Source organism: Mya arenaria, chromosome 6, assembly GCF_026914265.1.
Source record: "Mya arenaria isolate MELC-2E11 chromosome 6, ASM2691426v1".
Taxonomy (NCBI): Eukaryota; Metazoa; Mollusca; class Bivalvia; order Myida; family Myidae; genus Mya; species Mya arenaria.
In genome coordinates this window covers 62,871,551-62,899,167 of record NC_069127.1, presented here as the reverse complement: position 1 = coordinate 62,899,167, position 27,617 = coordinate 62,871,551, and the positions used below count along the sequence as shown (strand labels likewise).

The 27,617-nt window shown below is 35.1% G+C and overlaps 2 protein-coding genes across 2 annotated transcripts; one reads left to right on the top strand and one right to left on the bottom strand.

The window, feature by feature from the left end:
- Positions 1-1,228: 1,228 nt before the first annotated feature.
- Positions 1,229-21,486, bottom strand: LOC128238198 (zinc finger-containing ubiquitin peptidase 1-like). Its single transcript, XM_052953832.1, has 9 exons — positions 21,344-21,486; positions 18,981-20,267; positions 18,147-18,244; positions 16,714-16,885; positions 16,178-16,369; positions 15,110-15,278; positions 12,046-12,170; positions 9,840-10,057; positions 1,229-9,513 (listed from the first exon to the last, which is right to left on the bottom strand). The coding sequence occupies exons 2-9, from the start codon at positions 20,254-20,256 to the stop codon at positions 9,478-9,480; spliced, it is 2,286 nt and encodes a 761-aa protein (XP_052809792.1). The 5' UTR covers positions 20,257-20,267; positions 21,344-21,486; the 3' UTR covers positions 1,229-9,477.
- Positions 21,487-21,496: 10 nt separating this feature from the next.
- LOC128238199 (protein FAM162A-like) lies at positions 21,497-27,031 on the top strand. Its single transcript, XM_052953833.1, has 5 exons — positions 21,497-21,718; positions 22,816-22,890; positions 23,100-23,126; positions 24,885-24,984; positions 26,659-27,031. Exons 1-5 carry the CDS (start codon positions 21,604-21,606, stop codon positions 26,930-26,932), a joined length of 591 nt encoding a protein of 196 aa, XP_052809793.1. The 5' UTR covers positions 21,497-21,603; the 3' UTR covers positions 26,933-27,031.
- Positions 27,032-27,617: the final 586 nt, after the last annotated feature.

Below are 27,617 nucleotides of genomic sequence, written 5' to 3'. Positions count from 1 at the left end.
CATTAATCAGATTTGTGCAGCTTGGCCATTTCAGTAAAGGTCATAAGACTAGATTGTCAAGTTCCAAGACAGTGTAACTCCATTTTTCACGTAAATTGCGTTTACATAAAAATATTGTTAAAGACATAATGTAGATTCTGCCTCTAACTTTAAGGGTGTCCCCGAGCACTCCTAAGCAGCATTTAGTTTACAACCAAGATAATTTATTGAAACACGGCCAAGTATAATAGCCGGCACACAAATAAATCAAACTGTAAAAAAACAGGCCATGAGTGGCCTTGTTTTTAGCCATGATTTATGTATCTTTATTATCTGATTACTACGAGGACTCCGATCAAGTTTTTGATTCAAAGCACAAGTGGTTACTGCTGATAAATTGTGGTTAGAAACTTTAACTAAGCTGCAATAGGGACGCAGAAGTGAGGTGTCAGTAATAGTACTCATTCAAATATGGCTGAACAAGAGCTGTCACTGAAAGGGAAAGGAATAGCAATGAAATGTGTGTATTAACAAAGGAATATTTATGGACAAGCGGAATATATAAAAACACCAATTACTTCTCATTGTTTTAAATCAACACATAAGACCCAGACACAACCACCTATACTCGCATACATGCAGTCTTTTGTTGTGAATAAACACGGAAGTGTGACCTAAACCTAAGAGGTAGGGACAGGTATTTTGCCCGCAACACGTCGTCTTGGTATGTCGAATACATGTGGGAAGTTGTTTTTAAATCAGTCCATACATTAGAATGTTACAGCTCGGACAAGACCACCTATACTGTCCTTATACGCAGCATTCCATAGTATACAAACAGTAAGTGTGACCTTGACCTTAGAGGTAGGGACACAGGTATTGCACGCGACACGTCTTCTTGGTATGTCAAATACACATAAAAATGTTACATCCCAGACACGACCACCTATGTCTCATTTGCAGCATTCCATAGTATTCAAACAGCAAGTATGACCTTGACCTTAGAGGAAGGGACATGGGTCTTAATGGTAGGAACACAGGTCTTGTAATCGACACATCATGTGTTAAGTTATTTCAAACAAAATCTGTCAATACAAGAAAAAAGTTTACAGCCCAGACAAGAGAAGTTGAGAAGGACAGACAGATGGTGCGATTTTACCCAACATGGGGTGCATAAAAATAGGGTTGGCTGGGTAAGTGGAAACAAACAATTTATTTCTTTATGCCTAAAAACAAATAGTCATTTTCACTTTGCAAACATTTATTACAATCATAAATAACAAGCAAAAATCAACAGTAAAGTGACTAGCTATAACAAGAACAAATTCACAGACATGCTCAAAGAAGAATAATTAATAATAATTAATTTAATGATGATAGACATAAAAAAAATTACAGAATCAAAATGATTTGCACAGTATTTTGCCCTTTAACGATTAAATCACCTTTTATTGTGGGGAAAAAAGGATCTTCCCTATTCATGTATTTATTCGTTGCTTCTGTGTGGGGAAAAAAGGATCTTCCCTATTCATGTATTTATTCGTTGCTTCTGTGTATCAGCAAACTTAATGATGATGAATCACTTTATTTGAACCTGTTAAATTTCCATCTGAAATATTGAATGATTAAATAAAATTTCCATATTACATACTGGGTACTGTTTTTTTTATATTCCACATCACACGGTTGACTTAGCGTCAAACTGCAAATCTATATCCTCAATACTACTTATAAAATAAGATTTAAAGGTTGATTAAAAAATTAAGATATCTGTAAAAAATATAAGCCTTTATTAATGGTGTTTTTTTAATTGATATATAGCTTCAAGGCCACAAATTCCATAATTAAAAAGCAGCAAATTATCCCTAATATTTTTTTATTTGTGCCTAAATCTTACCCTTTTTTTTGTTTTGATCTAAAGTCAAATGAGTTGAACATAAGAATTAAAAAAAGAAATAACTGTGACATCAACATTTAATGTGCACTTTTAAGTAGGTTAAGCTTTAGTATTATTTTGTAAATTCTTTCTATTTAAAATAATTCCTTCAATGGAACTTTCCCAGAGATTTCATGTTGACATTAAATTTTATTTATCAAATAAACAAACATGAAACTGTCATAGCTAAACGACACTTATTTCAACAGATGTTTGAAAATTCAAGCCAAAAATCATCCAATTTTCACTAGCATTACTTAAGCACTTGTTGAAAATGACAATTTTTTTGTGAAATTTTATTTATCAAAAAAAATTATTTTTGAACATTAAATGAATACACCATTGTGACAAGCAGTTTGCTAATCTTAGACATGAAATGTCTGACCTAATAAAATGCGACCTAGTCCCTTGAATACTAACACCAAAGTCCCCAAAAATTAGTACATAACACTATGTATGAGATCAAAATGATAATATGCCAAATAATACAAAGATACAAGTGTGCATGTTGAATGACAAGCTTCTATTTGATGTGCACAACCTAACATTTAATTTTCCAGTAAATAATATCTATGCAAAATACAGTCGTTGAAGGCAAAAGCTAAATGTTGTATTATTTATCTTTTTTTGTTAAGTTTTTGACATTAAAAGCTGTATAAATGTTTCCACAGGACACAAATACTGACATATAACATACATGCCATATTTCTGAGAGGCTTCCCAGGGGAATTGATATTATACCAGGGGATTTTTACACAGTGAAATTTTGCACAATATCTACATTTATGATATAAGAATAAAAGCAGAAACACACTTTAATTACAATAATTTTTGGACTAAGTCATCGTGGTCCTACATGGAATTTCAAACTCATAATATTATGGATGCTTTCCACTGCTAACCTTGAGCTAGTTTTTTTAAGTTCCAGGGGATATGGATCCCTCGGCAGAGGACCAGGGGATGGGTCAGAATTCCAGGGGATTCCCCCCCCACACCAGGGGAGGGGGGATATGGCATGCATGATTTTAATCTATGGCTATCACAGAAGAGATGACTGCCTTTACACACCGCATTGACACAGGAGGCAATTATTGAAATAAAATCAATGATTACATGTATATGAAGGAAAATCATTATTTGCCAAAACATCAATCTAAAGCCTCCAATATAGCTTAATCATTAAACTGAAGTTCAAGGACACGTAACTCAGACAAGTGCAGATACCTTGACCTTGAAGCTTGAGAACCCCGGTGTCATCTTGATGAGGTCCCTTGTGTAAAATTATTTTGGAATTCAACCATGCATGGAATTTATAGATGGTACACAAAAAACTTTCATCAGTAAGGCTTATAAAGCAAAACTGACAAAGATCTGAGGCGCAAAATAACCTTGACGTTGAAGCTTATGGGATTCAGGTTTGGTGTTTGACATGTTGTCATATTATGGTGGTCGCTATTGTAAAATTATTTAAAATCCCGCGCCATGAAGGACCGAGTTGTTAACAGGGCATGAACCACTATCATTTGCAAGTCTTATATGGCAAAACTGACTTAGCTACGAGGTGCTCAGTGACCTTGACTTTAAAGCTTGAAACCCTGGTTTTCCATGCTAAACGACATAATCTTAATGGCGGTCTCTTTGACGGCCAAATTCTTTGGCAGACGAATGTAATGACACCCATGATTCTTTATGAAGGGGAGGTATATTGAGATATGAACATAAAATATTTGCATATTTCATATGGTAATGGTGGATGGGCAGATTAAACAGACTTTTAAATGCATTATGAAAATAATTCCAGGATAGACAAAATTTCCATATGGCATCTATTGCAGATACTCGTTGCAGTGCACAGATTTGAACTTAATGTTTTTAACTTTTACAAACATGCATACTGAGCATAGCATATATATTACATGTACATAGCATTACTGTATTGCTCATTCAAAGCATACAGAAGATCCATTTAGATTCCAGTAAATTCTTGATACAAATCTGCCTCAGCATTGATGCTGTTAAATTACAGAGGCTTTTACAATTGTGGATTATTTTAATTAAACAACAGTGCTTTTTGCATAAATTTTAATTTTGGCCATGAAGTTCAAATTTTAGGTTGTCATTCCGTCATCATATGCTAAATCAGTAAAATAATTTTATTCCAGGTCTTGAGTTTGCGATATATAAAAAGTCATGAATATATTGAGGATATTTGTTTGTTTCTGTGTAAGATCATGATAACCTTCATTGAGTGAGCACCAAAGGTTTCATTTCACAAGTGGCGCAGCCACGTGCGAAATATTTACTTTTGGTGTTCACAAGGTGAAATATATTGCAATCTTAAACACCTAAACAAACAATTTTTCTTTTCATTTTATGCCTAAAATGTATATATATATAATGACAGTTATGTTTTTCAGAAAAGTTAGCCAGATTTTATGCGAACTTCATTTTGGCAATGATGTTTTATTTGTGTCCCAGTCCATTATGCAAATAAAATTTCAAAAACGTGAAAAATATAAAAATGTTATTCAATTAACATAAACATGCCTCGATTTGAAATAAGGTACCATTTAGGATGCTATTGCTCTATCATTTGCTTCACTAAAATAATGTTAGGCTAAGTTTTACCATCACGACATGATTGATATCTATATATCAAATCTTCACAAAGTATAACCACTTTGCATTATCACACACAAATTTGAAATACATAACAATAAATATAAATTTCTAACAAAATCATATCAACAGACACATTTTTTTCATAAAAAGCACATTTTATCAATGTTATAATTATTTTACAAAATCATATGAAAAAAAATGTCATTCTTTTTCATAACTAGAACTCCGCGAGTCGGATGTGTCGCCTGACGAATTATTTACTGTCGACATTATAGCTGTTAGATTGGCATTTTATTCATTTATAGACAATGATGTTGCCATTTAACTTTCAAGTGTAGGTGGCATTTGAACCCTCAATCAGATATACCTACAGAATAAGTTTCAGGTTGAAACCTCCTATAGTTTACGAGATATGCCACGGACAAAACCTAAGCATGAAAATTAACAAAGGGCAATAACTCTAAAAATATGGCAGCAAGAGTAACGGTTCTTGTGCACTGCACTTGCCCTCAATGAGATCTATCTAGCTATGAAGTTTCAAGTTGATACCTCTTATATTCTTCAAGATATGCCCCGGACAAAACTTTAAGCATGAAAATTAACAAAGGGCAATAACTTCAAAACTAAGAAAGCAAGAGTTACTGTTATTAAGCACTGCAATTGCCCTCAATGAGATATATCTAGCTATGAAGTTTCAAGTTGATACCTCTTATATTCTTCAAGATATGCCCCGGACAAAACTTTAAGCATGAAAATTAACAAAGGGCAATAACTTTAAAACTAAGAAAGCAAGAGTTACTGTTATTGTGCACTGCACTTGCCCTCAGTGAGATCTATCTAGCTATGAAGTTTCAAGTTGACACCTCTTATATTCTTCAAGATATGCCCCGGACAAAACTTTAAACATGAAAATTAACAAAGGGCAATAATTTTAAAACTATGAACTATGTACATATGAAGTTTCAAGTTGATACCACTAATAGTTTAGGAGATATACCCCGGACAAGCGAAAATGGGACGCGGACGCCGCCACCGCCGCCGACGCCGCCGCCGACAAAAGTAACCCCTATATGTCGTCTTTTCAGGCGACACAAAAAGCACATTTAACCAATGTTTTCATAAGCTGCTTACAACAATAAATTTCATCCATAATTATGAAATAATGAAAGATTTCTTATATTATGCAGATATCTCTATAAACTATGACCCTGTGTTAGTTACATACATCAATGTGCAGTTATAAAGTTCAGAATGATAAAAAGTATCTAGCTGCTTTAGTTAACAAATTCTCACAATAAACACAATATAAATGATTTGATATATTTCAATGTTGCCATGTTTGATTCAGAAGTGAGTAGTTACCATTTATCACATGCAGTTGCTTGTAACAACATATGTTACCCATTTTTTTATTATTCACTTGTGAAATTAAACATAAAATTGACGTATTCTGCCCTAATGAATAACCATTAAAAATTTATTTAAAAAAAAAAGAATAAAATCTTCATTTTGCTTGATAAATGAGTAATGTTACATAAAAAAATCGAAGATTCTTTGCCAAAAATTTATGAAACTCCTTATGGCAATATTATCAAGCTTGCCAATCGATCACTTTATAGCGTTGCATCATTTTCTGCATTAAATGGCAATAAATGTAAGATTGTACATAAGACATGACACCTTTTTTAGGCCACATTAAAAAATAATTTGCCAGTTTGAAGGGTGGGTACTTTGGTTGGCATACCGGCCCCACAGTTTGAAGGGTGGGTACTTTGTTTGGCATTACCGGCCCCACAGTTTGAAGGGTGGGTACTTTGGTTGGCATACCGGCCCCACAGTTTGAAGGGTGGGTACTTTGGTTGGCATTACAGGCCCCACAGTTTGAAGGGTGGGTACTTTGGTTGGCATACCGGCCCCACAGTTTGAAGGGTGGGTACTTTGGTTGGCATTACCGGCCCCAGTTTGAAGGGTGGGTACTTTGGTTGGCATACCGGCCCCACAGTCTGAAGGGTGGGTACTTTGGTTGGCTTTACTGGCCCCACAGTTTGAAGGGTGAATACTTTGCCTGGCATTACCAGACCTACAGTTTGAAGGGTGGGTACTTTGGTTGGCAGTACCGGCCCCAGTTTGAAGGGTGTGGACTTTGGTTGGCATTAACGGACCCAGTTTGAAGGGTGGGTACTTTCGTTGGCATACCGGCCCCAGTTTGAAGGTTGGGTACTTTGGTTGGCATTGACAGACCCAGTTTGAAGGGTACTTTGGTTGGCATTACCGGCCCCACAATTTGAAGGGTGGGTACTTTGGTTGGCATGACTGAACCCACAGTTGGAAGGAAGGGTTGTTGGTTGGCATAACCGGACCCAAAGTTTGAAGGGTGGGAACTTTGGTTGGCATTACTGGCCCCATATTCTGAAGGGTGGTTACTTAGAAGTTTCTGGTACAAACTTTTTAAGAACATGTAGCAGTCTGTCTATTACATGGCAAACACAGCAGTTTCTTTTGTATGATCATATTACAAAAAAAATCTTCATATAAGACTCAGTTTTTATTAGGATTTGATGAGAAATGAACGTAGGCTAAAATTCATGTATACTAGCATAATATATTTGATAATTAAATTCATTATCACATTAAAGTGCAAGTACATTTAACAAGTAAAACATTATTAATTTAATACTAATCTGACAAGATTGCATGTGAAGCACTCAAAAATCCTATGCAGGCTTTCCAGCATTGCTCTTTAGAAAACCATGGAAAAAACATGATATTTTTTACAAAATAGTAGGATATAAATATGAATGTTTCATTGCTAAGGTTGGAAAGTAAGGAACTTGTACATCAATTTTAATATATTATTAATTGTTGATCTTAAGATTCAATCTTTAATGTCTTGGATCCGCCAAAGAATTTGTTGAATTTAAGCATTGTATTTTAAAGTCTTTGAACATTTTCCGTTTATCAGGCCAAAAGACAGCTCGGTATTGATTAAATTGGAGGATTGTAACCTCATAATATAATCAGTAAAAAAAACAAAGAAAAACATCACTTACATATAAATAAGGAATTGGGGCTAAAATGTAGGAATAACATATTTAAACAGTGGGAAAAGAAGAACGCTTGAAAGCCTTCCTATGGAATCGTCTTTTCATACATACGCACATTTAAAAATGTATCACAACCTCATTTGGTAAGACATGATCACAAATTAGATGATTTATATTTGTTTAAAGTTTTACCATAAGGTGGAGTTGCAGCATAAAGGGGACTGTATATGGCATGTGTTTCCCAATATACCATTTTTAGACAAGACGGGATTGTTTTTTTTAAAGGAATTTTAGATGTCTAGAACACCTTCTGGTTTCAGGCATTTTGAAAAAAAACACTTGTTCCAGGGATGGAGTTTAATCAACAAAGTTTGCAGTTTGTATAAATCCTGATTCTCTAACCTGGGCAAAACCACCCTGCGGCATAACATTGTAAACAATTTGTGCATAAATACTAAGCTAAGTGAATCAGTTCTAAATAAATAAACTCCACATTTTTGAAACACACATAGCTACAATAACAGTTTTCAATATAACCCTCTTACAGGAAGCCTAGCTGAAGTTGAATTGCCAAAACTTAAAAAAATATCAGTCAGCTTGCCCATGGGCACGTCAAATTAAAGATTGGGTGCAGGCAGAGAAAATCTTAAAAACAAAGTTAATTAAAATGTAACAAATGCTTTTTACATTAATTATATGGGGGAGCAAAGATCCTGCCAAGCAAGTCTTATTACTGGACATCTTTTTCATGGTAAGGAACATAAAACAACAATGTCTATAGAAAACAGATCTTAAAGATATGTTTTGGAAAACTGTTCAGGCAAGTGGGAGTGGCCTCGGGCAAGATCATTTGGACAGCTTCCTGCCCCTGCCTGAATGGGCTACAAGTTAAAAATATTATCATGAAGACAACATAAATATCGATAGTCAAGCCATTTTAGGCGACACATTTCGCATCGTCAGCGGCAGGCAGTACACATTCCGTTTAGACCAGAAATATTTAAATTATTACGATAATGAAGTACAGGGTAATCAAATAGTGTCTGCGAGTTGAATAGGCATAGTTCAAGAAGAACTCTACTTACCTAAGCAAAATAGCACTTTTCAAAAGCACATTAATTTTGGTTTAAAATAGAATTAGTCAACCAATAGAAAAAGGGCAATAAGGTAAAGCCCGACCTCCATTAAGTCCATGTGGCTTTAACTGATGTATGCAGATGGTCAAGCATGGTCAAGTTGATGGAGAGTACTCTCCTTGAAGCAGCAATATTCTAGCCACAGGGATGTACCAATTTTGGGCTCTCTCCTGCCAAAGCAACGCACTTTGGGTTCAAATGACAACAGTCATTTTTCAGCACAAAAAATGTTCATTTACAATGAAATAGAAAGTACTCTACCCAAGTCAGCAATTTTCTAGCCACAAGGAGGTACCAATTTTGGGCTCTCTTGTAACTTTTCGTAGTATAGGAGTTGGCTGTATAGCACTCTTAGGCTATCTGCCGAAGCAACACATTCTGAGTCCATTTGACAACGGTCATTTCACAGCACAACATATGTTTATATATAAAAGTAAAGGGGAGATTATGGCAGTGACACTATGGCACAAGGACTACAGATCCCAATCTTTCCCAAACATCTTACCGGTAAGTCCCTTGTGACAGGATAAAAATAAGCTTACTATTTTAATTTTGGTATAATTTGTATACCTGTAATATTCACATTCTAAAGAAATTATGTTTATGATAGTCAAAATAAATTCATTTTATTTAGTAAATTCAAGGCTAGGAAGATATGAAATTTGGCTTAATGAAATAACATACTTAAGCTTGGCTTGTTACATTTAAGGAGTTTTGGGAAATAAAACTAGAACTCTGTTATTGCAGATGTGTCTTGGTTTCAGCTGAGCCTCTCAGACTTCAAGACCTTGCTCTCCTGAAAAAAGGAATTTCATTTTAGCTTGGTTGTAAAGCTATGAATCACTCCCAAGTCCATTTACTTGTTAGAAACAAATACTGTTGTCCACTTTTCAAAGGCCAACAGATGTTTCCCTTGTAGAGTTAGAACCCAAGCCCTCTTTGGTGAGTAGTGAGCACCTATACCACAGTCTTAATATAGTAAACTTGGCCTTTTAAACTACAAATATTTTCTGCCCTTTTTAAGAAAGACTCTTGTCTTTTTTGGGGCCCACTCTGCTCTGTTATTTTTAGCTTAAACACTTAGGGGGCATCTCAAACGGAATCATTCACACTAGAACATACCTGGCATTCTTGTTCCGAGAGGGTGCCGACAACAGCCACAATTTGGTACTGTTTGGCCTTCATATTTTCAAGGGGTCGTCTCAAGGTTCGCATAAGGTTGGCATTGACTATACTGTGGAACAGCATCATCTGTTTCTTGCGCATGCTTGGATCAAAGATCAGGAGCCTTAGACGCTTGTCTTTTAATTCTTCAATACCAACAATAGTTCGACTATGACCTGAAAATACAAAATGCAAAAGGCAATTCAATGAAGCTCTGCATAAACTTGTCCTATATACCAAGTTTGGTCACACTATGTCAACCCTTACTTGAGTTATTCAGAAATAACCATATTTTTTATTTTTAGGACCAGTGACCTTGACCTAGACAATAACTCTCGGACCCAAAACACAATCTCAGGAAAGGTCTCCATAAACTCTTCCTTTATATCAAGTTTGGTCACAATATATAGACCCTTACTTAAGTTATTCAATACCAACCCTTTTTCTATTAATAGTAACTTTGACCTTGATCTTGATCCTAGGGGCCTCAAACACATTCCCATAAAAGGTCTCCATAAACTCTTTATATATACCAAGTTTGGTCACTTTATGTCAAACTTAGCCAAAAGTATTCGATACATAAGGTGATTTTGACACTGCCCTCCCACCAGCCCGCCCGAACAATAACGCAAGACATTCTAATAACTTGTTTTCTCTTTATGAAAACCTGATTAAGAATATAAAAATGTGCCATCAATCAAGGGCCATAATTTGTATTTAGGGTTAAAATGGAGTTATGTGGCCTGAATGTAAGATGGTCATCATTAATTTTGCAAAGTATTAAGTGCATTGAATGAAGGGTATGGAAAGTTTTTTTTTTATTAAAACCCCAACTTGCACTAAAACTTTAACCTGCCCTAAAACTTTAACCCAAGTTTCTAAGTCAATCAGGGGCCTTTACTTGTATTAAGGATAATATGTAGTTATGTAACCTCATTGTGTGATGGTCCTGAACAACTGTGTGAAGTATTAAGTCTATGGATAAATTAAATAAATCTTAGCAGGGGTCGACCATTTTTCCAAGGGATCCCGAAGGGACACCAACATTTGAAATCAGGTGTCCCTTCCTGAAATTAGGAGTCCCTTCCATTTTTTACATTTTTTTTCATTACTTAACCTGTTTTAATAATAAATCTAACATGCACATACAGTGTCTTTTAAACACCATATTATACATGTTTTCAACAGCATGTAATGACAAGTTAATAGTACAGTGTCAGACATATGAACCTCTGGCGATGGCAAGAGGAAGATATGGGTCTCCTAGTCGGTAGATTGGGTTCAAAAGCGGTAGAATGTCTAAGTCCCTTTTGTTTTCAGTCAAAAACAAAGATGGATACAATGTAAACAAAAACTTGATGGTTGGTACTATTTTTAGATTTTCGTAAAATATGCATTAAATAAGTCATGGTTCAAGGTCTTGTCATATGTCAGTGCTTTTGATTAAGAAACAGTTGGACTATTACATCTGGCTTGTGAAAACTCAAGTTTATATTATATCAATCAGACTGCCCAATAGGTGTAGTGCATACTGGAAGAGCAGACGACCGAAAAATTGTGTATGTCAATCAATAAAACTTCAGGAATTTTATTTCTATGTTGTTTCGATCAAAGCATACAACAAAAAATGTTGAATAGTAGGATTCCGGTATTTGTGTCGTAAATGTTAGTGTAACAACTCGAAGGTCGCATCATTAAGTCATCAAGGTTAGTAGTGTTGGCATCTTTTTTGGGCGGTTCTGACACATAAGCAAACTAATTCAACATAATTATTGTACCGATAATAACAGTCTGTCACCTCTGACCTTGTTGATAATGCAAACAACAAAACGGAAGTGTTAACCCGCATGCGCACTGTGAAATGACCTGTTTATTTATAGATTCATGACGTAACTATAGTCAAAAAGTCAGCCACACTTTCGCTTTAGTGTGTGTAATAATAATATCATTTTTGCATGCACTCTTAAGAAATTTAGGGGGACCTAAATTTATGTAATAAATAAAAGAAACGCTATTATCGGTCAAAATTTAAGTGTCCCGACGGAATACCGGACTTTGAAGTTCAGGTGTCCCTCCCGAAAAACTGGTCTTGGGACCCCGTTAGTGTCGAACACTGCTTAGTCTTCTGTGATATTCATTTTGAGAAGTTAAATAAAGTTCCAACCTTGGTGTTGTAAGTACAGTGGGGGTTTAAAGCCGCCTTTCTCAAAGTATGTCTTCACCCACTCAAACAGTTTTGGATGTGTTCCTCCTGTACCAGAAGGGTTGTGGAAATCCAGCAGGCGGCATCTGCAAACAAAAAATTACATTTAAACACCGCTATTTTGAACACCGTTTACCCAAAATTATCGCTATTTCGAATTTTAAATTGCAATATTCACAAGTTAATATTTTACAGCAACAATAATTTGTGAACCCTGTCATCTTCTAAAAATTGTTAATCCGACATATCGCCATTCCGAATTTCTTATCTGGGTCTCGACTACTTCAGATTAACGTTGTTTAGATGTATAATAATGTTGTGTTATATCTTTTCTATGTTTTATATCAAATTCATCATTCAATGGTTCTTTTATGATGTATGCTGCTTGGCACCACTTAGTTGAATGATGTTACACATATAAGAAATGAGCATCTAAGGCAAGTTACAGCCAACCACTTGCAATGATGGTCAAGGGGCATAACTAAGCAGTAATTATCTGCCTTGCTATAAGGGATGTGATTGACCTCCCAGCCTAAGGGCTGAAATCAATTCAGGCCACTTTAGGCCTCCAATGGGGTGAAGCATACAGCCCATATTCAAAACTGGCTTTTCAATCTTGGGACAGGTCCATTAGACAATGCTAAACACCAAATATCTAGACTTAAAATTGTTTTCAAAACTGTACACATGGTTCAAATTCATATACTGTAGCTTTGTGTATAAGAAAGTCAAAAAGAATGTCAAAAGGTCAGCTGCCAATGTCAATATTGATATTTGTTTGCAAAGCTGTACACATGGTCCAAATTTCATTACTATAGCTTCAAAATTAAGAAAGAAGGTCAAAATGTCACAGTCAAGGTCATCTTAGCACAATATTGATAAATGGGTCAAATTGTATTGCTGTCATTTCTAAATTCAGAAAGTAGGTAAAAAGGTAGGAGTTAGGTCAGCATATTTGTTTTCAAAACTGTACATGTAGTCCAAATATCATATCTATAGCTCCAATACTGTATTATACTGTGTATAGGATGCATTTTTTGCGCCGGAAACCAAAAAATGCCTGCGTCCTATCAATTATATCAGGCTTCTGACGTTTTTTAATTGATGACCAGTACTGGCAGAATTTGCTTTAATAGAGAAATAAATGGAAGAAAATATGTTTGTTTGCATTTTTGACTTCAAAGGGACATAAATCACATCGATTGATAGATTTAGCTATTAGCAGTGTAAAATCGACTATGGTTAGCATCAGGTGAGTCTTTAGAAAGGTACGCCATTATTTTAAAATTTGGACACGGTACGATAGATTTTACATATGTTTTCCTTAAAAATATATCACCATAAAGCTCAATGTCACTATTTGAAATGAAATGTTTGTTAATAACAATAAGAAACAAGAGATGTTTGTCAAACATTATGCCCCCTGAGCGCCAAGTTGCCAGAAATATTTGGACAATTGAATGAAATATGCATGGACTGAAATGACAGCTGATTTGTCATTGGATGCATATGAGGCAGGTCATCTACTGGTCATACCTAATCTTCATGTCAAGTTTGATGACCATAGGTCCGGGAATTGTTGAGTTATCACTCGGACAAGCTTTGGTCTTCCAACAGACCGACCGACATGTGCAAAGCAATTATATAACCCCTCTGCTTCGAAGGGGGGCATAATTAAACTAGATGTTCACTGAAAACTGATACTTCAACTCATGCATTTAGTGACATATAAATTTCTACTGTCTACTATATAAGAAAATAAAATATGGACAATCAGAAAACCTTTTTTCAGCTTACAGTCACACTGACCTTGACCTTTGACCCACTGACCTCAAAATCAATAGGGTTCATCTGCTGGTCATGACCAATAAGCCTACCTAGTATGAGGTCCCTGGGTCAAAGCGTTCTCAAGTTATTGATCGGAAACCGTTTTTCATGTTAAGGTCACACTGACCTTGACCTTTGACCTCAAAATCAATAGGGTTCATCTGCTGGTCATGACCAATAAGCCTACCTAGTATGAGGTCCCTGGGTCAAAGCGTTCTCAAGTTATTGATCGGAAACCGTTTTTCATGTTAAGGTCACACTGACCTTGACCTTTGACCCACTGACCTCAAAATCAATAGGGTTCATCTGCTGGTCATGACCAATACACCTACCAAGTATGAGGTTCCTGGGTCAAAGCGTTCTCAAGTTATTGATCGGAAACCGTTTTTCATGTAAAGGTCACACTGACCTTGACCTTTGACCCACTGACCTCAAAATCAATAGAGTTCATCTGCTGGTGATGACCAATACACATACCAAGTATGAGGTCCCTCGGTCAAAGCGTTCTCAAGTTATTGATCGGAAACCGTTTTTCATGTAAAGGTCACACTGACCTTGACCTTTGACCCACTGACCTCAAAATCAATAGGGTTCATCTGCTGGTGATGACCAATACACATACCAAGTATGAGGTCCCTCGGTCAAAGCGTTCTCAAGTTATTGATCGGAAACCATTTGGTATTCCGACCGACCGACCGACAGACAGACAGACAGACCGACCGACCGACCGACATGTGCAAAACAATATACCCCACTTTTTTCAAAAGGGGGCATAACAAAAAATAAACAGTAATTACATGACCATTCCAGTGATTATTTCCACTTTTGAGGGTATCGTAGCAGGGCTCTTTGATAAGGGAAAAATAGAGCTGTTTTGGCAAATGGGGAAAAAACACTCATATAATGTTCCACTTGTTTTTCGACCTCGTATTCAACAAACCGACATATTCATGAATGGCACTATAATGCAACATTTGCTAAATGTTACGAGGGCAATGCTCAAAAAACAACAAGTAAGAGGTATATTTTACCTGATTATGGGATCAATATATACTTTTTCAGTATGGGAATAAGGAAAATTTTCACTGCAGTCAAATGGTTAAAATTTTCAAAGTTTTTAAAAGTTGTCATGGTCTTATATAAAAAAACAACATTCAATGGAATTTGTTTAACATGGTATCAAAAATCTTCTCCTCACCGGACTTTGAGTGATGACAATGTAGCGACAATTTCCGTGGCCCCTATCCATTTCTCTGTATTCAGCACGCGGCCTGCCAGTTGTTCTCTGCCTTGCTTGTCATACCCTTTCTCCCAAGCAGCCTCGATTAATTGCTGAATCTTTGTAATCGATGGCATTAATGGTCTGTCTAAAATAAACGATTTTAACATGTAATTCAATTTTTACTTCATTGAGTTCAAGATAAACATGAGGCATAAATCAACAATAATTTCATGAAGAGAAATGGGAGGTCCATCCTTGGTCTATTGGTAAGATATTTGACTGTCAACCAAGGGGTCTTATGTTTGATACCCCCTTCCCCCTCACAACAAATAAAAGAAGCTGTCTGTGGAAGAACCTTAAACAGGGGTCCCCTGTGACAGTGCTATACACTGGTGCAAGTCAAAGAACCGGAGTAGCTCAAACCAGGTTAACATCCTAACAGTCAACTATGATCCAAAACCTAATAAGAATAATACCTTCACTGGGTTGAATGCTTATGAATGAATGAACTATACATACATGTCAGATAATGAAAAAAAATATGAAAAAATGAGCAACCACCAGAAATCTCACCAGGTCACTTCAATTTTTCTTGGCCAAAATCTGACCAAAAAAAAATGTGGCCTTGATGACAAACATTAAATTTTTTTAAAGTGACACTCTTATTCAAAATCAATGAATACATATGTATAACAAACATACATTTTGACTGATAAACCTTTAACTACTTACTAAATAATGCATTTATGGTAAATATTAATTACTGATAACAAGATTGTAACCGTGTATTTTATAGCAGAAAACACAAAAATATTAAATGATTGGTGAATGCTAAAAGATTTACTGTGGTCTACTATAGTCTCATAAGGTAGAAATACTGTGTTTTGTGCTCATTTCTTTCCAATTAAACTCTGTATCCTTCATAAAAACCATTGTTTTCGACATTTCCTTATCTTTTTTTGGAATAATAAAACAATATTATAAATTGTGTTAAATCTTATTTGGGAGTAAGAGTGCATCTTTAATCTACTACATTTAACTTACCATTAAACAACACCCTGCAGTATGTTGAGTCAGTTATGAGGGAGGACAGCAACATTTGGAAATTCCTGTATCCACACCCATAGCCCTTGTCACCGAACGAGCCAGCGTAATGGTCCACGCTCGTACACAGGTAGGCCTTTGACACGCCGTGTGTTGGTGTGCGGTAGTATTCTTGCAACCGCTGTATGACACCTGGAATATTAACTGGAACTTAAATATATGTTTAAAACCTTTAAATACAGGTGTATTATATTTTTTGCTGAGTCAACATCCTCTGTCAAAATGGGTTTCATTAATTTACAAAAAGGTATTTATTTGGTGTTTTAATTTATATTTCTGTCATTCAATGTGTTTGAAATGAAAAGACAAAGCAGTTGATAAGATAAACATAACTGTTATTTACATACCCATATTAAGTATGGAAATACGCATTTGATTCAATAATTGATTATTATTGTCAATTTCGATTATCAATCATAAAATTTATAAGAATATCCAACAAAAACTGATACACGTGTAATATTTTAAGGCCTTACCTTTCGTACATGAGTTACCATCATCGATGCCACGAGAATCAGCATACTTGAAGCCAATCTTTCTCTCGTGGAATTCTGTAATTGTCATATCACCATTCGCCACTGCCCGCTCCAAGTTTTTCTCATACTTCCTCTTATAAGGTGTGTTTCCATCCACCATTCCATACATGGCCTGCAATTGAGGAAAAGCAAGGTCAGTTTTAAATAGACAAAAGATAACTTTTTTTCCATTGAATTTGTGAACTCTGAGGAAGACCTTGTCAATCTGTCTTGAAGTAAAAATAATAATTTCAACAAAAGTTTTCAAGTTATTGTTGCAACTTAATTAATTTTCAACGTAAAAGTTAAAAAATAGTGGAAACAATTATATGGTTTGAATATCTACTTCCATTTCTTCAGTTACCCACCTGTAGACTTCAGTAACTCACCTGTGAACTTCAGTAACTCACCTGTGAACTTCAGTAACTCACCTGTGAACTTCAGTAACTCACCTGTTAACTTCAGTAACTCACCTGTGAACTTCAGTAACTCACCTGTTAACTTCAGTAACTCACCTGTGAACTTCAGTAACTCACCTGTGAACTTCAGTAACTCACCTGTTAACTTCAATAACTCACCTGTAAACTTCAATTACCCACCTGTAAACTTGAGTAACTCACCTGTAAACTTGAGTAACTCACCTGTAAACTTGAGTAACTCACCTGTAAACTTCAATAACCCACCTGTAAACTTCAGTAGCTCACCTGTAAACTTGAGTAACTCACCTGTAAACTTGAGTAACTCACCTGTAAACTTGAGTAACTCACCTGTAAACTTCAATAACCCACCTGTAAACTTCAGTAACCCACCTGAAACTTTAGTAACCCACCTGTAAACTTTAGTAACTAAACTGTAAACTTCAGTAACTCACCTGCTTACTTTAGTAACTCACCTGTAAACTTGAGTAACTCAGCTGTAAACTTAAGTAACTCACCTGTAAACTTCAGTAACTCACCTGTTAACTTCAATTACCCACCTTTAAACTTCCGTAACCCACCTGAAACTTTAGTAACTAAACTGTAAACTTAAGTAACTCACCTGTAAACTTCAGTAACTCACCTGCTTACTTGAGTAACTCACCTATAAACTTGAATAACTCACCTGTAAACTTCAGTAACTCACCGGTTAACTTCAGTAACTCACCTGTTAACTTTAGTAACTCACCGGTTAACTTCAGTAACTCACCTGTTAACTTTAGTAACTCACCTGTAAACTTCAGATACCCACCTGTAAACTTCCGTAACCCACCTGAAACTTTAGTAACCCACCTGTAAACTTTAGTAACTAAACTGTAAACTTAAGTAACTCACATGTAAACTTCAGTAACTCACCTGTAAACTTCAGTAACTCACCTGTAAACTAAAGTAACTCCCATGTAAACTTCAGTAACTCACCTGTAATTTCTGGAACTCTTTCTGCTCTTCCTGGCCTGCAATATCAGCTTCCTTATCCTGCAGTGCCTGGGCTATCAGCCGATCATTACGCTCTATTACTGAAACACACATGTATATGTACAATCATCAGATTCATAACTATTGATCATCATACATGTTTGGACAATAATTTCATCTACCATAATTCTTCAAAAAAATATAGTGCTTACAATCATGTCTTACATGCAAGCCCCGTCATTGTTCAAAATTAATGTTACAGTCAGCTAGAAAATAAAAAATTAACAATATCAAACTCCAACTCCAATGAAATTGAAATATTTACATTCCCCTCGTCCTTTGTATAGATAAAACTTGACGTTCATATTGTATAACATGCTAAGTTTTATACATAACATTGTTTATTTCAATATTGCACTTGATTGGATAACCACTGTGTCACATAATCAATGATATATGATGTTACAAAAATCAGCCAATTTGCTATCCTTTTTTTAAAAACAGAAGTTGTCAGATATACTTCTTTAAGAAAAAATAATCAATTGCAGGAGATACTGCTAATTTTTAATTGAATAAATATCTTTTTAAAAATGTAAATGTATTAATTGCATTTTTCCTTGCATTTATACTGTATGAAGGCAGTACAGCAAGCAAGCAAATGACCAAGATGCACTGCTGTGCTTCATGGAATTGCTTTGCGTCCCCTACTGTGGTCATACAGCATAAACACAAGAAAAACTGCAATCAATCCGTAAATGTACCTCTGTCAAAATCAATATACATTCGTAATAGCAGACAAAAACTGTAACAACCTACACAAGTTGGAGTGTATCTTACTTGGTGTCTGTTCTGCAGAGAAATGTCCGTTGACGTGAGCCTCAAGCCTAGAGCGTTCGTACAGCTCCAGTCCACAGACTGGACACTGGAACGAAGATGGCCCCGCCACTGCTTCTCCAGAACTGGCCCCCACTGGTCGATCCGGACTAAATATCTGGGAATGGGCTTGATTCACGTGTAAGCTAAGTTCACCAACATTGTCATAAATCTTCAGACAGATTGGGCATGGATATTCATCTTTTACAACCCCACTACACTGGGTAGTTGAGCTGATATCTGTATTTCCTCTTCTAGTAGAGTTAGCAGCTGACGATGCACTTGCTCCTACTGCTTCCGACCTTGGTCTTGCCGGACTTAATACATCAACATGTGCCATATTTACATGAGCTTGGATTAAATTTTCTGATGATGTTATAAACTGACACAAAGGACATGAAAACGCAGCAGGCATGTTTGAGTTGATATCCGGCTCAACATTATCATTGATATCTGGCTGTAGCACTTGATTAAGGTTCGGCTGAAGTGGAATATTATTGTTATCTTGGCTTTCTTCAAGAATAACATCATTGTTATTGTGTATACTACTCTGTAATCGTAAACGTACAGTCTGTGTGTTATTAGGCTCCAAATCAACACTGCTACCAAACGCTCCATTAAAGGAATCATTATAAGATGTAGACATTCGCATTGATTGCGCAGAAACGGATGATCTTATAGACTGAGCTGAAGCAGATGCCTTGATTGCCTCTGATGATGCAGAATGTGATGGGCCTGGCTCATTTATAATATCAAAATTCAATGATAAACGACCTCTGCGGTTAATATTGGACTCAGATTGTGATGTTTTTATTCCCCCAGATTTTCTTGATGGAGATCTGTGTGGACTTTGATCCAGACTATGTGAGTGCTTTAATGACTTTCCTGTAGTTTTTGGTATTGCACCTCCATGGGCCTTTCCATATGTATCTGGATCTAGCTTTTTGTTTTCGTTCATGTCTTCTCCATTTTCTGCTGTACAACTTAGATCACCATTCTGTTTACCGGGACCAGATGTTTGCTGTTTTGCTAAATCATCAAAATGAACAGAATTAATGTGTAACGTCATCTCATCACTGGTAATTCCTGCTAAATCACAAAATGGACAACACACTGTATTTTCAACATGTTCAACAAGGACATGATTTCTCATTTTTTCATCGCTTAGTCCTTCCTGTCCACATATCAAGCAGGTAAATTTTTCACCAAGCAAACCATGGCTTTGATCAACATCTGCCATGCTGATGAAATCTGCAAATAAATTAAATAGTAGATCTTACTGTGATGAGATAGTTATCATAGTGGTGTGAGGCTTGTTTTGAGTAAGAACTTACATAAATGCTGTATGCATTTTAATCCTGAATCACTCAGGAATGGTTAATCTATAATTCCTAATGATTCCATGTACAGTGCAATTATATTTGTCCAGTCTGTTTCTAGGCATTCTCACAGATCCATATAAAGACTGTAACAATGCTTATCCTACTGTAGCAACAATTATTTGAATGTAGGCAACTTAACATAGGTGTGAATGTCATGTGTTGATGAGTGCCAAGAGTCTGCCAAGAACAAAAATAGCAAACATACTCTATGTTGGCAATTAAAAATATATGCATGCACTTGTATCATGCTGACGCCATTGTTAATCCTGAAGCTAAGTGTACTACTTTTAAATTACACACTACTCATTTCAACAGACAAATTTTAGCAGTAGATGAACTGAAAATAAATCAATTTGGACAAATAAAGTAATTGAATTGCACTTTTCTCACCTTCGCTTTGCATGACATTATTCTCATCTGGGAGCAATTGAACGGGGGGGAAGCCACCTAATTATCTATATATATATATATACATGTATATAGTGCAAATTATGGTGTACCACGATTTTTCTATTTCTCCCAGATATGATTTTAGTTTTAATTTACTTGTTAAAATGTACAGGAAACTAGTAAAATATACATTTAACCTTAAAACATTCGAAGTCTGAGCAACATATAGGATGTTTTAAATTGTGACCTGCATTTATCGATACACGTCCGAAATATTACTCTGTCCGAAATATATACATGTTTTTAAAAGGAAAACAGCATTTTACCAATTCGCAGAGAATAAAATTGAGTTGAATAAGAAACATATAAACAAGGAATGATTAACAAACATACTCCAATGTTATTTTTTTTCAATTTTCTCAATCTTTAAGCTATTCTTCTTTGCGAAAAAAACAACCTGTGAAAATTAAAGTTAACTCTCAGACGATAACCGCAGGAGTTCTGCATATGCATCAATTTATTTGGAATTTATATTATGTCTATATACAATGTTACCTTATAGTATGAGTCTTTGATCCAGAGGAAAGATGTTTAAAATTAATGAGCTAATTTCATCCTCATCTTGCTGAGAAAACAATAACCAATCAATGAGTTCGAGACAAATAGAGCGATCCAATTAAAAAAATCCTATCATTTTCTACTTTCATTTTGAACCGGAAATAATATATTTGGTTAGCTTCTGGTTGTATATTAATCGTCAACCTTCACAAACAATTTTGCACAGTGAACATTAAAATAAATCACTGATTTTAAAAATGTCGGTGGCAAATTTTACTCATTCTACGATTTGTAAATACGGACAATTTTATCGGTTGTATAACAAACTTCCTGGTGTATTGACAAGATGGAGGTCTAGTCAAAGAAATTACAGTAAGTCAAAATTAAAAACATTGATGCTTAAACTCACGTAATCTAGTTTGACATGTTAATATGTTTATATTTATGTCTTCAAATGAATCAAAAGTACACAATATTCGTAAAAATATTACTCTTAAGCTTTTACTATTATTACTACAAGTGAGTTTTCGTGTTCGTTTTTTTATGCCCGGATTTAATACTTTATTGTGTTCGTGTGTTGTATGCACCCCTTGGAGAGGGGTGGGGAAGACGGAGGAGGGTTCGGGGTGGCAAAAACCCGGGTACCCCTTTCATATTTCTAAGTACATACAAAAGAGTGTGCTGAATGGTTTAAAACTATATTGTGTTTAAGTGGGTTGTATGTTGTGGTTGAGGTTGCTTGGAGAGTGGTGGGGGAGTCAGAGGAGAGGGTGGTGGCTACGAAGAAGTCTCAAATACTACTTTCCGATACTTCATTTCAAAGTATAGAGGTAATGGATTTTAAAAACAATGGACCCCCCCCCCAAAAAAAAAAAAAAAAACACGTTAAATACAGACTGACATGCAAACTTTGCGCATGCATGACAAAGAGAAGCTTGGCAGAAAGGCAAATAGTATCTATTCATTTTAAAGACAAGCTGCTTGCTCAGCTACTGCTTATATCAAAACATTTGAACTTTCGACCTCCCACTTTGTAAGCGGATACCCTTACCTCTAGACCAGTAGAGGTGATCATGGGAATAATTATCAACTTAAGATTGACTTATTATTTATTTTGCAGTTGTTTTTTATAAGCTTTAGCCTATTATTAATTACATAATGGGCTGATTGTTCAGAACTTTGTTAAACTTAAAAATGTTGTTGACAGCATTGTTGGTCATTTTTGAAGGTTAACTATTGCACAGATGTATTTAAATAATACAAGTACCGCTAAAACAGTTGTTTCAAATCCTGTAGGTCATAAGTGTGTCTATGCATTTTTGAAAGTTAAAAACGAAGATGTTCACAACATTGTTAACTTCAACAAATGCCCAATGATAGCAAATCTATTTTCTTTATTAATTATTTTTTAGACCTTTAATATGACACTTTATTGAAACATTAATCAATGTCTCTCATGTTTATTTCAGGTCAAGACTCAAAATCTAAAGAAACAGAGAAAGCGATTGATGGTCCTATGGATAAACCGGAGACGGAACTTGATGGTACGATAATTAATTAAACAATGATTAATTGTTACAAACCCCAAACTTGCCTTGATTTAAGAAAAAATAACAAGACTTATCTTCATTACCTTTATATTTTTACCTCTTTATTTGCGTTACCTGTTATTGTATAAAAAAATATACAGTTCAACAATTGGATAATTATAATTATTTGATTTCTAATGATGTGTTGTTATTTTATATTTCAGAGGCAGCAGAACAGGCCATATATAGTGGTATGTATTTCTGCCCTTAAGATCTTTACTTTATCTTGGGCAAGAGAAAAATCATTTTAAGATTCTCCATGATGATTATGATTCAAGTTTAAAAGCAATCAAAGATGTCGGCAGATTTGATTTTTAATAAAAACCAAAAATTCTGTTGATTTTTTTTTGCGTTTCAGCTTTTGCCCGATTTTCAACCTCAAAACCAACAGGCTAAGGGAATAGGGCGGGAGTCTGAGGATGAGAATCTTAGAGCTAATTTTCCTTTTTCTTTGGCCTTAGTCCCTGGACAAAAAAAAGATATATGAATATTTTAGAAAATCTAATACCGTGTTCATTTGCCTAACATTTACCCTGGGGGGCAAATATACCCACAGTCATCTGATGGGATTAAGCTTCTACTTTGGTGTCATATGACTTGTGAAATATTTAGTGACAGATAAGAAATATAAGCGGTATTTTGGCGTGTTTTTTAGTGTGAACTCTGTGTGTGAACATAGCTGTTCATTAAAAACAAAACATTTCGAAAGGCTTATTTTTATACCCTCACAAACGAAGTTTGAGGAGGTATATAGGAGTGAGCTTGTCAGTCAGTCGGTCGGTCGGTCAGTCTGTCTGTTGGTCGGTCTGTCGGTTTTCATGGTTTCCGGACGATAACTCGTAAAAGGCTAGACAGATTTGAAAAAATTTTGGTACACAGGTGTAACATCAGAAGATACAGGTCAAGTTCGATATTGGGGCTGGTGGGGCGAAGGTCAAGGTCACTGTTACTAAAAGTAGAAAAACGGTTTCCGGACGATAACTCATGAAAGGCTTGACAGATTTGAACAATTTTTGGTACACAGGTGTAACATCAGAAGATACAGGTCAAGTTCGATATTGGAGCTGGTGGGCCCAAAGTCAAGGTCACTGTTACTAAAAATAGAAAAACGGTTTCCGGATGATAACTCATGAAAGGCTAGTTTTTCTTGTCAGCAGTGTAACTTCTAAATTACTCAACAGATTTAAATAAAACAATACATGCATGATAAAAGAAGATGCAGTGTGCAGTAACCTTGGAGTTATGGCCTCTTTTCAAAGGAATGGTTCACCATTCCTGTGTCCAGGCGGCATTTGGGGGTATTCGTCACTCCTGTGACAGCTCTAGTTTTGTCTGTACCTAAATCATATGATTTATTTGTTTTGATCATTAAAGTCAAACTTGTTAAAAATGATAATGCATTTAAATGAAGAAAAAAATGAATTGCATCACTCTATCAATGTTGTGCGCCTTTAAAACAGGTCTAAAAAAAATACATTTGGGTTGGGTTATAGTCTGTTTGAAAAAAATGAAAAACTAAAAAAAAATTTTTTTTATTGCTTAAACACCATTCTCCAATGATGAAAATGACATTCTTATATAAAACCCAATAAAAAAAAATATAAAAAAAGCCTACCTACCCACCTATTTTTGATAAGGATGTAACCCTAACCAAACCTTTTTTTTAGGCCTCAGACATAAACATGGTGTTTCAAACATTTCAATCCTTTGTAGATATATCTGCAGAGAAAGTAAACAAAAACAAAATGATAGAATAAATGAGTTTGTAATAATACCAATTTCCTTCCTGTTTTTCGTTTTATTTGTCAATTATTTACTGTTATTTACTGCCATAATCAGAATACCCCTGAGATCATATCAATTTTGGCATTTATATGACACACAATACCCCTGGGGACAAATTTGCCCCACCTCGAGACTCATAATATCATGTATATCTATTTTTTCAGCCAAAAGAGACAGTGGCCGTTCGCCCAGTAACCTCGATAAGATCTGCTTGTTGTGGGCGGGAAAGTTTAAACACCGAGATGAGATTCCGGAATTTGTAAGGTAAATGAAAAATATACATAGTTTCATTCAAGGCCTATAAGCTACTGTTTTGTGATAATCAAATAGAAGAAAAGAAACAATAATTTAAAAAGTACAAAATTTAGAAATAAAATCAATTGTAAAAAATAATTACATAGACGATTATTAGGAAATGAAAGAAACAACCTGTTCACATTCACAGCAGGATTAAATTCAGGGAGACGAGGCCCCAATTTCTCGAAACTTCATAAGCTTAACAGGCTTTAGAAGCTAATTTCATTTAGCCAAATTATATGATAAAATCTAATTTTAATAACATAAAAAATGGTTTATTGTGATAATTTTAAAGATAATTCCTATTTAAAGTCTAACATAAAAAATGGTTTATTGTGATAATTTTAAAGATAATTCCTATTTAAAGTCTAAAAACTCTTAACAGAGTAAAAAGTACGCAAATTATAGAAAATATAAAATAGTGTGCTTAGCTTTATCCTGTTTAAAGGGACTTAAGGCTCTGACTTCTCGTAACTTTTTAAGCTAAACAGACTTAAGTTGCTTATTTTGTTTACCAGAATATATTACTTTCACCTGATTTTGATAAAAAAAAAATATTTTCACTTGGTTATCTGACAGATAACTTCACTAAACAGTCTTAAAACTTCCAAAATAGTTAATATGTCACAAATTGTAGAGGGACAAAGCTAGTGAGCTTAGTTTAATCATGTTATAACAGCTTAAGAAGTTTCGAGAAATCAGCCCAAGAAGTTTCGAGAGATTGGGGCCATGTTTGCTTCTGATATTCATAAAACATCTTAAGTCATTTCCTAACTTAAGTCTTTTTCCTAAGTTAAGTATCTCACTGGTCATATAATATAATAACTTTATGATGTCTTAGTTTTTTGTCTATAATTCTTTTTTTCCATTGATTGTTATTGAAGGTACATACTTTTATGTTAACACACTTATACATTTCTACAATTAGAAATGAATACAAATATTATCAGCACAAACAAACATTCAATGATTTACAAGAAGCAATCAACAAAAAACTCTAAAAATGAAAAAAAAAAATAATTGGGAAGTCATGAATTTCGGCCTCTGCTAACAGAGGTAAAAAAGCCCAGACATGTACATTTGTAAAAACAAACATTTTCAAGAGTGATTATTATGCTATACAAATTTTGTATGGATCAGATTGAGCGTTAAGCATAATTAAAACACAGAAATATTGAAATTTATCAGATGTTAACATGTATGTAATTATAACATGTTATAGGGCCCCAATTTGCGGGTGCCCTATAGTAATCACCCCCGTATGTCGGTCTGTCTGTCTGACCATCTGTTCACATTTTTTTATGTTTTTTGTTGATAACTTATTAGCCTTTTAAGATATCAAATTCATACTTTCTAAACTTCCCGAAAATGTATATATACAACATAAAACATGGTTTTACAAAATCAATATACAGTCAAACATTGTTAGCTCTAACTCCCTCTGCTTGATTTCCTCGTTGGCTTGAACTGGATGTAAAGGACCGATTTCTTTTTGCTTATAGAAAGCATTCCTGCTTGGCTTGAATTTCCTGAGGTTCCAGGTATTTTTAGCCAGTCCCTGAGAGTTTGTGCCCACAGGGTTCGACTGTATGATATAATTGAAATCTCCGTCTTATCAAAGTATTCAACTTTCTATTTCAGACTAACAACAATTATATATGCCAAGGACTACACTAGAGTTGTTATCATGATATGGTTGGTGTGTACATTTCTAGTGAGTTTCTTCGTTCTGTCGCGATTCGGCGCCCGTAAAGTGCGGATAATACACGAAGATGTTACGCAAAGACAGCAGGCAATTTGGGATAAGAAAAATAAAATTGCAGACGAGGAATATGCAAAAAAGAAGGAAAAAGAAAGACTTGAAAAAGAAGCACACTTACTAACACGGCAAACAGGGGAGAAAACAAGTTCATAGCTAGCTAGAAACTGTTGAATAGAGGTTTTCTTTTTTTGTGTGTTTTTATCTAATATTGTGTTAGTTTACAGTTGAAATAAAGATTGTATTTTTAATGAGTCTGTGATTTCCTTGTATTTTAATATGAGGGATATTCTTATTGAAGTGTCGTATTGGTGATGTGGATTCCTTGAAAAATACTATTCCTTCTGAAAACAGCTTTGTAACTGGTATGCTAAAATAGGACTGATTTTTGTGGATGAAATTTTGACAATTGAAGGGCCATTACTGGAAAAGGTAATATTGGGATCTGGCTGTTGATCAAATTAAGTCAGGACTGTATGCGCATAAACATTTGTACCATGTTTGGTAATGATTTAATAACAAAATGTATAAGTTTGAGTGGACAAATATGGAATTTGGTCAAGTAGTTGATTTAATATCACTATACTCGATAAAAGTCTTTTGGTGCTATATAATGTTTGACACAGATACTCGACTTAAATGCATATATGCAGCATTCCATAATGATTAAACTCTTAGTGTGACCTTGAACTTTGAGTTGGGGCCTTGGGTCTTACATACATCACCTTCATGTACCAAGCACATAATTTTATGCAAATTTATTTAAAATCCCTGTCATATAAAATTTACGGTCAGACACAAGCAACTAAACTGTATATGCAAATATACAGCACTCAATAAG